This window comes from Myodes glareolus, chromosome 24 (genome assembly GCF_982192425.1).
Source record: "Myodes glareolus chromosome 24, mMyoGla1.1, whole genome shotgun sequence".
In the NCBI taxonomy this organism is placed as follows: domain Eukaryota; kingdom Metazoa; phylum Chordata; class Mammalia; order Rodentia; family Cricetidae; genus Myodes; species Myodes glareolus.
In genome coordinates, this window is record NC_142049.1 from 9269190 (window position 1) to 9282552 (window position 13363).

At 43.4% G+C, this 13363-nt stretch overlaps 1 protein-coding gene across 29 annotated transcripts in view; it reads left to right on the forward strand.

Moving 5' to 3' along the window:
- Positions 1–10976, forward strand: part of Dlg2 (discs large MAGUK scaffold protein 2) — a 1777227-nt gene extending 1766251 nt beyond the window's left edge. For all 29 annotated transcript variants that reach the window (XM_085683002.2, XM_085683004.2, XM_085683006.2 and 26 more), the window contains 2 exons: positions 4394–4485; positions 6340–10976. In XM_085683002.2, the coding sequence (XP_085539128.1) occupies positions 4394–4485; positions 6340–6446 (199 nt within the window). In that variant the 3' untranslated portion in view covers positions 6447–10976. The remainder of the gene's footprint in view (positions 1–4393; positions 4486–6339) is intronic.
- The last annotated feature ends 2387 nt before the right edge of the window (positions 10977–13363 follow it).

Below are 13363 nucleotides of genomic sequence, written 5' to 3' on the forward strand. Positions count from 1 at the left end.
GAAGTCCTCACGCAGCTCCCTCCCTGCTCCAAGTGCACAACCGACTGCAGCAGTTTGTCACAGAGGATCATGGCGGGAAATGTCAGTGCTGATCGTTGAGCATTTCTTGTTGAGCAATTAATATATATATATTAAACTTTTTTGAGTCAGTAATTCTTTATGATCCTACAAATTGCTTTAACCTGTATATTTTCTGTTTGTTGGTAGTTTCATTTGGTCTAAGGGGTTTTTGGGTGGAGGGGGCAATTATTTGAGGTTTTGGTTTTGGCAAATGACAAGTGACTCATTTTTGCATTGTCTCTTAACTCTGAAAACAGTTTTACAGGTAAATCTTTAAATGTGAGAGTTTAGTTTTGTTTTGTTTTTATAGAGGGAACAAAGAACACTTCCTAATCTTTCCATTGAATCTTATATCACCCTTTATAGAATTCTGACTCTATGTTAAAACATACAGACTATGTTCTTAGCAGTCTTCCCTAGTGGCATGCCTATAATATCCTTAATAGATCCATCTCCTCATCTCTGCACATACATCAGCATGGGAAGTGCATGGTTCTGATTGTTTTTCAAAGTATTTCCAAAGGTCTTGTAAAATACCTTTCTTCAAATAACAGTAAACAAACTAGGCAGATATTCATGATCCCCCAGAACACCCCTCTAGGCAACCCTACATAATGGTGAAACTACTATCGGTAATGGTGGCAGAGCAGAGAGGTCACGGCAGAGATGTGAAAACCGGACAGGCCAGGCCAGCTCTCTGCTCTACCAATGATCCATCATCTAACCCTAGCACAAATTGCTTGAGCTCCCTAAGATTAGATCCTCAACTCTAAACTAGACATTAACGTGTGCCTTGTAGAGTGAGGGCTGAAACGAGGTCATAGAGGCTCAGATTCCTTGTCAGAATTAGTACTTGGGAAATAGTACTCTTGCAAAAGATACGAGGTTGCTTTTTACGGAGCATTAATCCAATCTTCTCATGACAAAACACATAAGCAGATCTCAGGAGAATGCCAGAGATGACGTCTGTTACAAGAGCCTAGCTCGAATGCTGCCCCCCAGGCCTCAGAAGAATGCTGTTGGACTGAAACATACAGAACACACTGAAAAATAATGCTTATGGGAAGACTGTTAAAATAGAAAGTATTTATTCCCAGAGATTAATGCCATTGTTTTCTGAGGGTTGCAGCTACCTGTCTGGTCTCCTCTGAGACCAGACAATTTGTCTGGCTGCAAACTGAGCCACCGCAGTTGGAGTGACAGCTGTGAGAATTAACATAACCTAAAAATGCATACTTGATCTCTGGGGAAATCACCAGAGTTATGGCCTAAAAGCAAAGTATATCCCCCGAAGTAAAGGCAAACAAGGGTTTTTGCCAAGATAAGTCAATAAAATAAGGAGCCGATGGGAAAACATCAACCACAATTACCACATAGGAAACTGTATTGTTGATAAAAGAGCCATCCTGTTACTACTCCAACAGCATGCGATAAACTTCTCCTGAGCTGGGTATCACATAAAGTTAGTTAACGACCACAAATGTCATGATGGAGAGTGATTTATCACCTGTAGACAGCCCACACAAAGCTATGCAATGCTAACATTAAGAACAGAAAGGTAGCGATTGCCTCTTGGGAACAGCATCATAAAAGCTCATGTCAGAAATAGAAATTAGTCCACGTCACAAACACACAGCAGGACCAATGACTGCCTAGGGAAGTTAAGCCAGAGGGACCAGGAGCACATTAGCCCAGCGTGACTCTGGGAGACAGCCCATCTGGTACTCAGTGGAAGAGCTGCTTCCTTCCTTGACTACCAGATGACTTATTTAGTTCTGCCTTAGGGTCCTGTCACAGGTCCTTACCACCAAGGAAAACTAAGCATGCCAAAGGCTAGATGCCACAATGAGGACAGTGTCTTTGGCATAATTTACTGCGGCCATATTCATGAGTCCCCACTTCAGTGGTAATGGCGCCCAGCCCCATGCGCTCTCATTCCTAAAGGCTGGCTGTTTGTGGTTCACTCTCTCCTGGAGCTTTTACTTCAGGAGCCATGCTGTCCTGAATTGCCCATCCCCCAGGAAGGGCCAAAGCTCGGTCAGCTGGAAGACCAGCATGGCAGCTGTCACTGTGAGACAGGGACACGCCATAGCACACATTACTTCCCGTGTGCACCATCCACATCCACAGGGCTTAGGAACAAGCACACAGCTGCCTCTTCTGGGGAACATCAATTCAAGGACATATATGAAGGAGATGTTTCCATAATGGGCTGCCTTCTGACTTCCGGACCTTCCCCATAGCGATGAGACGCTTTTCTGTGCCTGTGCACCCTACCCCCGCCAAAGGTCTTTTATGGCTTTGCACTCATGATGCATTGTGTTTACCCCTGCATGATTCTGTGCCACAATTATGTTTATCTGCCTCAACCACCATTTCGTCCTTCTGTCACTCATCCAACAAGTGTTGAATCAGCCTAACGAACAAGCCGTAGGTTCCTCCCTCAAGGAGCTCGGAGCTTAGCCATGAACTCTAAGGAATGTGATGGGGCTATTCATAGCAACCAGATTTAGGAAACACCTACTTTGGACATCATCTCTCTGTGGCATCCAAATTCATGCCCAACCTCCTTCTTCGCAGAGCGAAGCTTGGTATCTTTTGAAACATGGCTATCACATGACCTCTGTTAGACTGTGGTGGTGGAAAGAGGCTCAACTTCCTACTCTAGGATCCTGATTACCTTACAGATAACTTAGGGGTATCCCCTGACTACTCCAAGTCCCCATAACTTGCACTAGCAAAGGGATTGACTAAGCCCAGGCATTACAAACCTGGGATCACTGGCCCCTAAGTGGCATGCAAGGCTTGGGTGCTTCAGAAATGTACCTAACCTGCCAAACAAACATGTCTATTCATTTGGTTGAACCTTTACTTTCAATGCCTAGAGACCCTGAGACGATAACACTAACACTGGTTAGGAATCAATAAGTTCACTGTAGAAAGAATAGAGAAATATCCGTTTTCCTCCCACCTTCTTTGTCCTTGAGCCTAGGTAGCGCTTACATTATCTTATGTTCAAACAACATGTCTACATCATTAATAGACCCAACTAAGAGTCCTGGGCATAATTTCTTTTTAGTCATTTTCCTATCTGAAGAAAATCAAGCAGGCATCAGAGTTTCTTTTTGTTTTGGCTTTTAAATGTATTCTAATTTAGAAATGGTAAGTGTATGTGTTGATGGGATATGGTATAATAGTTGTATTCATAAGCACAAAGTGTAATGGTCAAGTCAGGTCCCTCAAACATTTGTTGCTTGAGTCTAATCTTTAGATCATTCCAAATCCCTATTAGTTGCTTTGAAATCAATTGTTGTCAACCACATTTACCATAGTGTGCTATTAAACATTAGAAACTATTCTATCTGACTGTACTCTACATCTACTATGCTAGAGATCCTTCTACACCAAGCTCCTCCATTCTAGCTCACCATTTGACTAAATTGCTTGACTACAGTCTTATTTGAAAATATTGTGGTCCCAGCACTTTTCAGTTACTCCGTGTCCACTGGAGTGTGCAACTTCAGCAGACACGTCCACTGTCATCTGATCATAAGAACGGGATGTTCTAGTCACTACAGGCCTGCCTCAACATTTGGAGTTGAGTAGTTAAAACTGCAGAATGCCTCAGGGGTCTGCTCGACTTAATGTAAGGCTCCAGAAGCTGTGTTTCTGCTCACCAGATTTGCATGGTGGGTGAACAGCAGACCTTAAGAGGGATGACGTCAAGAAACTAAACCTTTTGTAAGATTAGGATCTGAGAACAGGCAAATCCGGTCATCTCGGATATGATGCTGCCTAACAACGCCAGGTACACTCCCCTCTTCCCTCCCTCTGACCACTTCTGGAAGACTGTCTTCAATTCTGTGTCTTACATATATTTTAGAGATGTGGAAATCTACCCAAAGGAAGTTCAGGTTTAGAAATCCAACAAAGAAGTAGCTGAAGGACAGTCTGTTCTGATGAAGCAGAACCTCAAACGACACACAAGTGCTTCATTTAAATACTCCAAGGCCTGCTGGAGAGGAAGTTCAGTCTCGCCTTAGGGACTTCAGGGACCAAACAGACCACACCAGGGTCTACAGATCACAAAGAGACAGGTTCCACTTCCATCCAATAGTACACACGATGCCAGTCCTCCAAGAGAGTGGACGCCCTGGCAAGGAACCCTCAACAGCTGAAATGGTTCCACCAACAATGAGTCCTAAATGAAGCTTCAACAGCTACTAAGATTAAACAATGCCTCCTATGGGGTTCTTTTTTGGCTATGCATTTTTAAATTGGGGGATAAAGTATAGTCTTTTCGTGGCCTAATAGCAAGCCCTCATTTTCTCAGGGAGATGAATAAGCGTCTAACAGAGGAACAAGCTAAGAAAACCTATGATCGGGCAATTAAGCTAGAACAAGAATTTGGAGAATATTTTACAGGTAAGTTTCCTTGGCCCAGATACTACAAGAAAAGAAGATAAGTTGACTGCTATTGTACTTAGAATAGGTTCCATGCCTGCTAAAGCTAGGCCCCAAAACTTTCTAGTTGAGATTGCCTTGTAATTTTATTTTTTTTTTTATGCTGTCTGCCTTGTCCAATTGGTTTAGGGCTCTGGATTTGCTCCTCTCTGAGCCAGCTGTTAGCTTACCCCTAGTTCTCCACTGGCTCTAAAGCACGAATGGCAGATGCCCCTGAGCTATCTTCCCACTACTAAGGAGATCTTAGGCATGATGCCTCATGAAACTATCTCCCTGATAGATTCAGAAAACTGCAGAGGTTGAGTCTCAGACCTCAGCCTGTCTCCTCAGTCAGGAGCATGAGGAGGACACACTTGGAGATGTTTCAGTTAACGCAAGTTCAATAATAGCTTTTGATTTTTTAAAAAATGTCTTTGGCAACATGCTGTTTTCGGGATAGAATACATATTTCTTATGGATGTCCTGAGCTCTCTCTTCTTCCCTGTATTCATGAAACACTGGTTAAACCCAGAGAGAAATCAGCCTTGGTGAAATTTGCCTTGTTGCTGATTCTTAATGATTTGTCAACAAGATACTGAGTTTGTGATGTAGCTTAGTAGTAGTGTTTAACTGGCTTGCACAAGGCGCCAACTTTGACTCCTCCAAACACAACACCCTCTAAAAATAACATTAAATATAACAACTTCCCTCATGAATTACTGGCATGAAATGAGATGGGTTTTGTTGTAGTTATTTTGAATTGTATTCAGAACACTAAAGGCACCAATAACAGGGCAGTCTACAATTATTCTTACTTAAGTTAATGCTAAGGTTTCTCTCAGTAATGTGAGTGATACGTCACTCTAAAAGACAAAAGAGCATCCGGATGGGAAAAATCAAAGGGCTGCAGAGATGGCTCAGCCGTTAAGAATACTTGCTGCTCTTCCAGAGGACCAAAGTTCACTTCTGAGGTGGGAAAATTAAGTCAAAATAACGACTATTTGACTCATAGTTTGCACTCATGGGTTGAGTATCATTAGTATGATCTGAAGATTGCATTTGAAACCAAAAGATACAAACCCTATTTCAATAATAGTTTGTCTTGAAGCCTTGGTGACAGATGGGTAATGCTGATGTTTTGGAGACTTAAGTCCAAGACAGTATTTATTCAAAGGAAACAACAAAATGTGTTTAAATCTATGCTGAGAACTGAGTGTTTTTAGTAATTTACAGTTTAGCAATGAATGTTTCCTCTTATTTATGTTCCTGATCAGGTATTCACAGTATAAATAGTTCTGTGAGATAAAAATCTTAATTTACCAAATAACTTGAAAAATAAATGGTGTTTCTAGAGAAGATTTTTGGAACTGAAAAGGTTAACTCAACATTTCTGTCTAAAACTCTTATTATTTCCATATCTGTACAAGACCTGAATTTCTGCCTTCACTAGAGTGAATTAGAGAAACCCTATGGCCAAACAGGGAGTTTTCCCTCTGAAACTGTCGTGTGCTGTGCTCTGCTCCAGTGCCTGGTTCAGAGTAGGCATCCATGAAACGAGTGAATGATTCATTGCTAGAACTGGGAACAAACACAGAATGTACTAACATTGGGACACATTTATTACTGACCTAAGGCACAGAGAGAATAGACTGTTCCTTGTAAGCATCATTGACGTGACCACGCTTGTGTGACCGTTCTTTCTTACTTATCAGAAGGGAACATTAAGCTTCCTGATGAGTTGTCTGTCACTGAGTTGAGTTTCTGTTGGGTGAGAGATCCCTGTCCTTACCCCAAGGGACTGCCTCCTAACTCTGGGTGTTTCTGTCTCTGTAACAGCTATCGTCCAAGGAGACACCTTAGAAGACATATATAACCAGTGCAAGCTTGTTATTGAAGAGCAGTCTGGGCCTTTCGTCTGGATTCCCTCAAAGGAGAAGTTATAAATTAGCTCCTGCACCTCTGACAACGGCAGAAGAGCATTTAGAAGAACAAAAATATATATAATATAATACTTGGAGGCTTTTATGTTTTTGTTGCATTTATGTTTTTGCAGTCAATGTGAATCCTTATGAATGTACAACACAAACTGTGTGAAGCCATGAAGGAGACAGAGGGGCCAAAGGGTGGGACGGGAAGGACATTGCAGGAAGGCTTTGGTTTGCTCAAAGTACCAGGTGTAGGGATGAAGCTCTAGCGGGCGCTCTGCCCTAGAGATGGGCAGCCTTCTCACCCCAGCAGATGTGCAGAGCTGATGTCAGCTGCAGAGCTCTCTGTGTTTTTCGCTTTAAGAAAAGTTGCCAGCACTCGAACCTCACCAACCTCCCCCCTACCCACCTCTGTAATTGGTACACTTTGAATTTTATAACTATGCACATCCTTTGATTTCTTAACAAGCAAAGGAAATAAGGAAACCAGAAAGAGTCCTTCTGGAGGCGACATACTATCAGGGGAGGATTATGGCTTAGTTTCCTTGGCTAGCGCGTGCAAAGACAAGTGTGTCGTCAAACTGGCAGCGGGTGTGTAGGACTGACCTTACCGAGGAGGGGATTCCACCTGGACTAGCTTTATGATTGTCGACTTTGCCATTTATAAGCTGAAAGATGGCACTAACGAGAATAATTTATACAATAAAATATATTAAATGTATAGAAATGAATTTCTATAGGTTAAAAGTTTTGTGAAATATTTTGTAATGACGAAGAAAACCATTGAAAGACTAAATGTACGCACTCTCAGCGGATGATCAAGTTTGAAAATCTGAGGTTGCACTCTCTCCTTTTTTTGCCAATGACCCATTCAGAGCATCAGCGTCCCCCCAGGTCTGCCTAAGACTCCTTCCTCACCCACCTCCCCCATTGCCATTCCACTCACACGCTAGCGATATGCTCTTATGGGACACATCCCTTAATAGTTACCCTCATGATATTTTTGGAAGAGATATTTTTCTGTTACTTTTATTTAAAGCCAATTGCTTTTCAGAGACAAACTCACGCAAATAATCAAAGGGGGACGATTGCTTTTCTCCAGTTAAATAGCCTGAGTCAACCACGTAGATAGTCAAATTCAACTTTCGTTCTTAGCTGCTTGCCTACAATTGAAGAACCATTCAGTATTCCGGCAAGCCAGAGTCATTAGGATTATCTTTTCTTTGTTTCACAGAACAACTGGGTGTTTTGTAAACATCCCAGGTTGGCATTGCAGGGGGAGATCTGTCCTAAGATGCACTATTTCTCTGAGGAAGAGAAAAAAGAGAAGTTATCTGGTTGGGAGTGGTGAGGGATGCACTTTCCTTGTTTAGTATATAGGGCAAACCACAAGGCAAGGACAATTTATGACTTTGAGCTCAACCAATTGAACTGCCTTCCTTAGGGCTGCACCTGGACCAAGTTCATTTTTCTAACAATTATGATAATGATGATTTGGGGGATTAAAAAAACCCTCCTGAAGCTATAAACTGAAACATAAGAGTTAGCTTCCCACTTTAGCACCGATGGTGACGTCAGCACTGGTTCTGCCCAAGGTGTTCAGAGAGAGACTTTTTAAGTGTTATTAATAACTACTCATACCTGGGTTCTCTGCATACCCAGATTAAGCCCCATCGCCTTATTTCTGGGGTACATCAAGACCTGGCAGGGATTCTGCCACACTGTGCAGCCAACCAGCATGCAGGCTGGAGTACAAGAACAAGAGACAGAGCCATCAGTGATGGGGCTTCTTCTAAGTTAGAACATCGGGGCTTACAACCGAGTCTCTTTCCAAAATCAAGGGTCGTTCATACCATCGTCTGCCTAGCTGCAGTCACCAAAACAAACATTAAAATACAAAAGTATGCCTCTACCTATATAGTCTTGAGGCTGCCTTTGCCGATGGAAGGGGTATAGCAAGCAACTGTGCTTTTTCTTTCCCCCCTCTCATAGGAGAGTTGAGTTTTCCAGAGACAGCCTTAGAGCGCTCACAATGTGAAAAGATGCATCCATATCTGCCAGCCATCAGTTTCAGGTCGAGGCCAACTTCCATCAAGATTGCTCTCCGGAGTTTTCTGCCACTAGAATGCCATTTCCTGATCCCAGCTCTCTTTATAGGCCACCATGATAACTTCTTTGGTTTCTCCACTGAGCATGCAACCATTTTTACCTTAGAGGACTGTCATTAACGAGTAGATGTTTTCTCCAGTTGTGTGGTGTGCTTTCCATTCGATAGTATTGCTGTGGCTGAGTACAATCAAATTGAACCACAAACCATTGGTTTTGTAGTAATATAATTATTTATTTTCCCAGTGTAGATGCTTCCAGATTAGCATTAGCACTGATTTTTTATGTAGATTTATATAAATATATATACAGATATATTTGCTTGAAGACTCGCCAAGCATCTTGGTGAGAGGGTCTTTCCTATAGAGTTCACTCATCCATTTTGTTGTGTTGTCTTGCGCTTCCCAATGTTGAGGTCTCTATGGCTCCAAGGAACTGGTGTATTTTGCAGCAAATCCAACAACATCTATGGAAATGGCATGAAAGTCACCCAGATCCCATCTGGTGCAAATGCGCCTGGAGCCTTGGGCCAGACTGGTGCTAACACTGCAAACTTTGTCCGGAGCTCTCCCCAATCTGAAGGCTCGCGGGGGGCACAGTATCACCTTCTCATGCTGGGCCCTTTCGGAAAAGTGCCAGATCACGTCACTGGTGCTATTTTTCATGCTCTGGTACAATGTGTAGCACCATGGGGGGTCTCAGCTTTACCAAAACTGAAATCTCACCTGTCAGCCAATTATCGCTGAGGCATTCATTTGCTTATTGCTCTTTTTCATGAGAGTTGACGGCCTACTCTTGGACGGCCTTTTCTCCCGGACCCAAATTCAGGGGTTGGCTCTATCCACTTGGCAAGCCCATCTAGATGAAGCTGCACTCAGATGCCTCTGTGAGCTGTCTTAGATCCTACTGCCAGCCCTTCAGGACACAGCCAGGGATGCTCTACACACCTCTGGCTCTCACCTATTCCTTCCCCTCATTTTATCTACGGCTTTCCTTCTCTCATCTCCTCTGCCACGTTGACCCTCTTCTATCCTTCCTGGGTTGTGGGCCTTGCCCCTCCTCTCTCCCATCTCTTTCCCTGTCCATCTCTTCTTCACCTCCATCTCCTGCTTCCCTTTTTATCCCTTTCTCCCAAGGTCCTCCAGCCTCTTCTCACCTCACCGATTGCCGCAACCCACACCCTCAGCTTCCCTGTCCTCTAAAGGGCTCAGGCTGATTCAGACAGCAAGTCCACGCAATGGACTAACAACGCAAATACTTGGGGTCACCATTTTACTTACTCAGCCCAGAAAGCAAAGCTGAGTGTGAGGCCCTGACCTGGAGCCAGCCTGCACCACTGCCCTGGCAGTGCTGATGCAAGAGCTGCGGGCCCCTGGCACCTGGAAGCCTCTGCCTGGACCCATCTCCAGGAACTCCCTCCCAGCCCCACCCAGGCTGAGGAGGCTTTCTTTTAACAGAGGCAAACTCTGGCCCCAACAACTACTCTCATAAACCTCACTGAAGCCATGACACCGCCCTGTTTTGGAGAGAGAGAGATTTCCCCTCCTTTCTTTTTCTCATTTCCATGTGAAGCCCCTTCTGCTCTTCAGCTGGTGATTGCTCTGGTGAGATTGGATGGACTCGCTAGCGATATGAACATCTTTACTGTCTTGGTCCCTGCCTAAAAGTTTCTACAAAACACATTTAAGTCGAGGACTAAGACTAAATTCCTAAATTTATTATACTAATGAGTCACTCACTCCTGGGGAGACATCAGTTCCCTTAAAGCATGTGGAGTACCTCCTGTGACAACTGACTCTCCAGGAAGCTCCACAGAGAATTCTGTGGGTATGCATCAGTTAAGATGGTAGATATGGGATGCATACCGTGTAGACACGTCACATGAGGTATGATTCAACGTGGTTGGAAACACATTCAACACTTCAATCTGTAAATATCCTTCCTCACTGAAACCTGTGCTTCAGGAATCCTTTCTTGTACAGCTGAGCAGCTTCTTGTAGCAGCTGAAGACAAGCTAAGACAGGCAGAAAATGTCGCTGACGATCAGCTGAAGGAGTGCAGTATCTCCCTCGCAGCTCAGAAGGCCAGACAGCCAAGTGGCCCGGTTGACTCCCACTGGGATGGGAAACTTTTCTTCTTTTCAAAATTTGTGTTTCCTAAGTGTATCTTACCTTCTGAGTGCACCAGGTTGTACCCGTTAGATCCTTTTCCTATGACAGTTTTGTGCTTCTCCCTGACAGGATGTTTCTCCACCGAGCTGTAATGCGGGATGGGAGGGGAGGGAGGTGCGGAGAGGGACTTACTCCGGGCCTGGCTGGAGTTTACAGAGATCCTGCACAGCTTATACTCCTGTTAAGTGTAAATATTCAACACTTCCATTCCATTTGTGTAAAAAAAAAAATAAAGCACACACGATTATAAAATCAAGATGTATATTTCCTACTCCGTGTGTCCGTGAGTATTTATTGCAATTCCCACATTGTCGGTGGCGCCCCATTGTAAAGCCGCTTGGTATCCTGTTTATAAACATGTCACGGTTTGCTTTCGTACATATTCAAACATTTCCTACTTTATAGCAAAGTTATATTCTCCCAAGGCATAATTTGTGTTATTTCATAAGAGAATCACTCATTTCTATTTTTGCCAAATACGTCTGATTTCAGAGCAAAAATGCACTTAGAGTGTGCTTGCCCCGGGAAACACTGGCACCGCTGAGAGGAGCTGACAGGGCCGCATTTGCATAGTTTAATATTTGATTATCATCCTGCCTGCTTTTAATCAGAAGTTTTTTCCAAGAATGAATAATGCATTAAAAGTTAGGCTTTCTAAGACATCTTCTATATGAAGAAAAAAATTCCCAATATCAGGATGTTTTTCCCCTTTGTCTAATACTTAAGGCACAAAGAAAGGCCTCATTTGGAGACACAATGTCATTCGTTATATCCTGGGACCACAAAATATACCAGCACCAAAGATCTGAGCACATAAAAAAATGTCACATGAAGGAACCTAGATCTGCCGGTCCTAAACTCTTTAATTTGAATGTGCTCTGTCATCTTGGCATGTAGGTAACACCAGTGTTAGAGCTGAGGTCTAAAACAGATTCCTACCATGGAAGGGGTGAAAATGTTTCCTTCAAAGCAATCGCTCTCAAGTATGACATGTAATACATAATCACATGACTGGAGACCAGTTCTGAACCCAGCTCAGCCGATCATACCATCCTGGCCATGGCTGTGAGCCAACAAGAAGGATGAACGATGCTGTCCTTAGTGCTTAGGCTTAAACATTGAGGCTGCAGGACCAGCGCAGCGCAAACCTCCAGTTGCAGTAACTCAATTATTGTTGATATTCATCCAGCCTTGTCTGCTTTAATATTAATGTAATTCTTTGCAAAAGACAGATTAATTTCAATAGCAAGTGTCTCTTCAGAAGCGAGCGAGCTGGAAGAGGCTGACTTTTGGGTCCTTTCATTTTTACGTCGTGATCACTCTAGAAGTCTCAAAGGCTCGCACTGAGCTTGCACATCCCTGAACCTAAATAGGTCTAGCTAATAATCTGACCTACGCATTGACAGGTCCCCATAGACCAGTGATAGAACTAAAAGACCAAGGCACAAAACCAAGGAAGACTTGTCATGGGAGATTCCTGTTGAGGAAATTTGGTTAGATCGCCAATTGTATGGGACGGAGTTTTTCTCTGGAGATATGTGACCAGTAAAATCCAGATGGGGTCAAGGAGTGAGGAGAGCTTGTTTAGACCAGGGCATGGTTACCTTCCCAGGACCTTCCGGACCTCTATTGTGAACTAGGGGAGCGGCAGCTCAGAGGCAGCGTTGCGGCCTCGTTCTGTATTGGAAGCGTACTTTATTGATTGGCAACTGTTCATAAATCTGACTTGATCACAGAGTTTCCTCTCTTATAACCTGGGTGCCATCGGGTCACCTATCTCCAGAGAAGACCACGCCCATTGGGCCAAGCTGTCCCATACAATTGGCTATCAGACTGAAATCCCACAACAGATACCTGCTTTCTTGATAGAACCAGTCTCCATGGGAAGGATGTCTTCCACGGGTCAGAACAGATGGGACTTGTAGTAACAACGCCACCCCTGCAAGTCACCTCTCTTTTAGGGACATCCCAGAAGGTATCACTGCTGTTCTTAAACTGGCCTCTCCCATCAAACCTTACGCCAAATCTAGGCTCTGTCCCTAATTCCCCTTAGCATATTTTAGACAAAGTTAGGATAATTTAGTGAACGTTGCTAAATCTTTGTTTGGAATAACAAAGAAATAAAGGATAATTTTATCTCTGATATGAGCTTAGTGCCATGCATGACAAAGGCCATCTTTCCCCACTTCCCAGGAGTCATCCCTAACATAGCTGCAGCAGAATCATCCCTGTGTCCCTAGCTGACTCAGAAGCAGCTGTATCAGGTGAGCTGTCTGTAATCTCCATCCCTCTTGCTCCCACATACTCACTGTAAATAGAAGCAATTCACTACCACTAACTATGATTGCTTTTACACAGTAACCTTCACTGGATAATTTGTAGCATATCAATAACTCAAGCCAAAAAAAAAAAAAAATCTGAGTTCCAAGTCAGGTACCAGTTCCCTCCTGCCCCTATATCAAGACCTAGCTGCCCAGTTCTGGTTATATGTATGGTTAGATAATTGCTCAGATGGTAAACTTCTGTTCTTTAAGGCCCGTTTTGCACATTGCACACTACGAAACTGATCTTATCAGCAGTTAAACACAGAAACCTGCAGCGTGGAAATCTACATCCATCTGAAACAAGGGAGAAGAGAGAAAGGGTTTTATTTTCAAG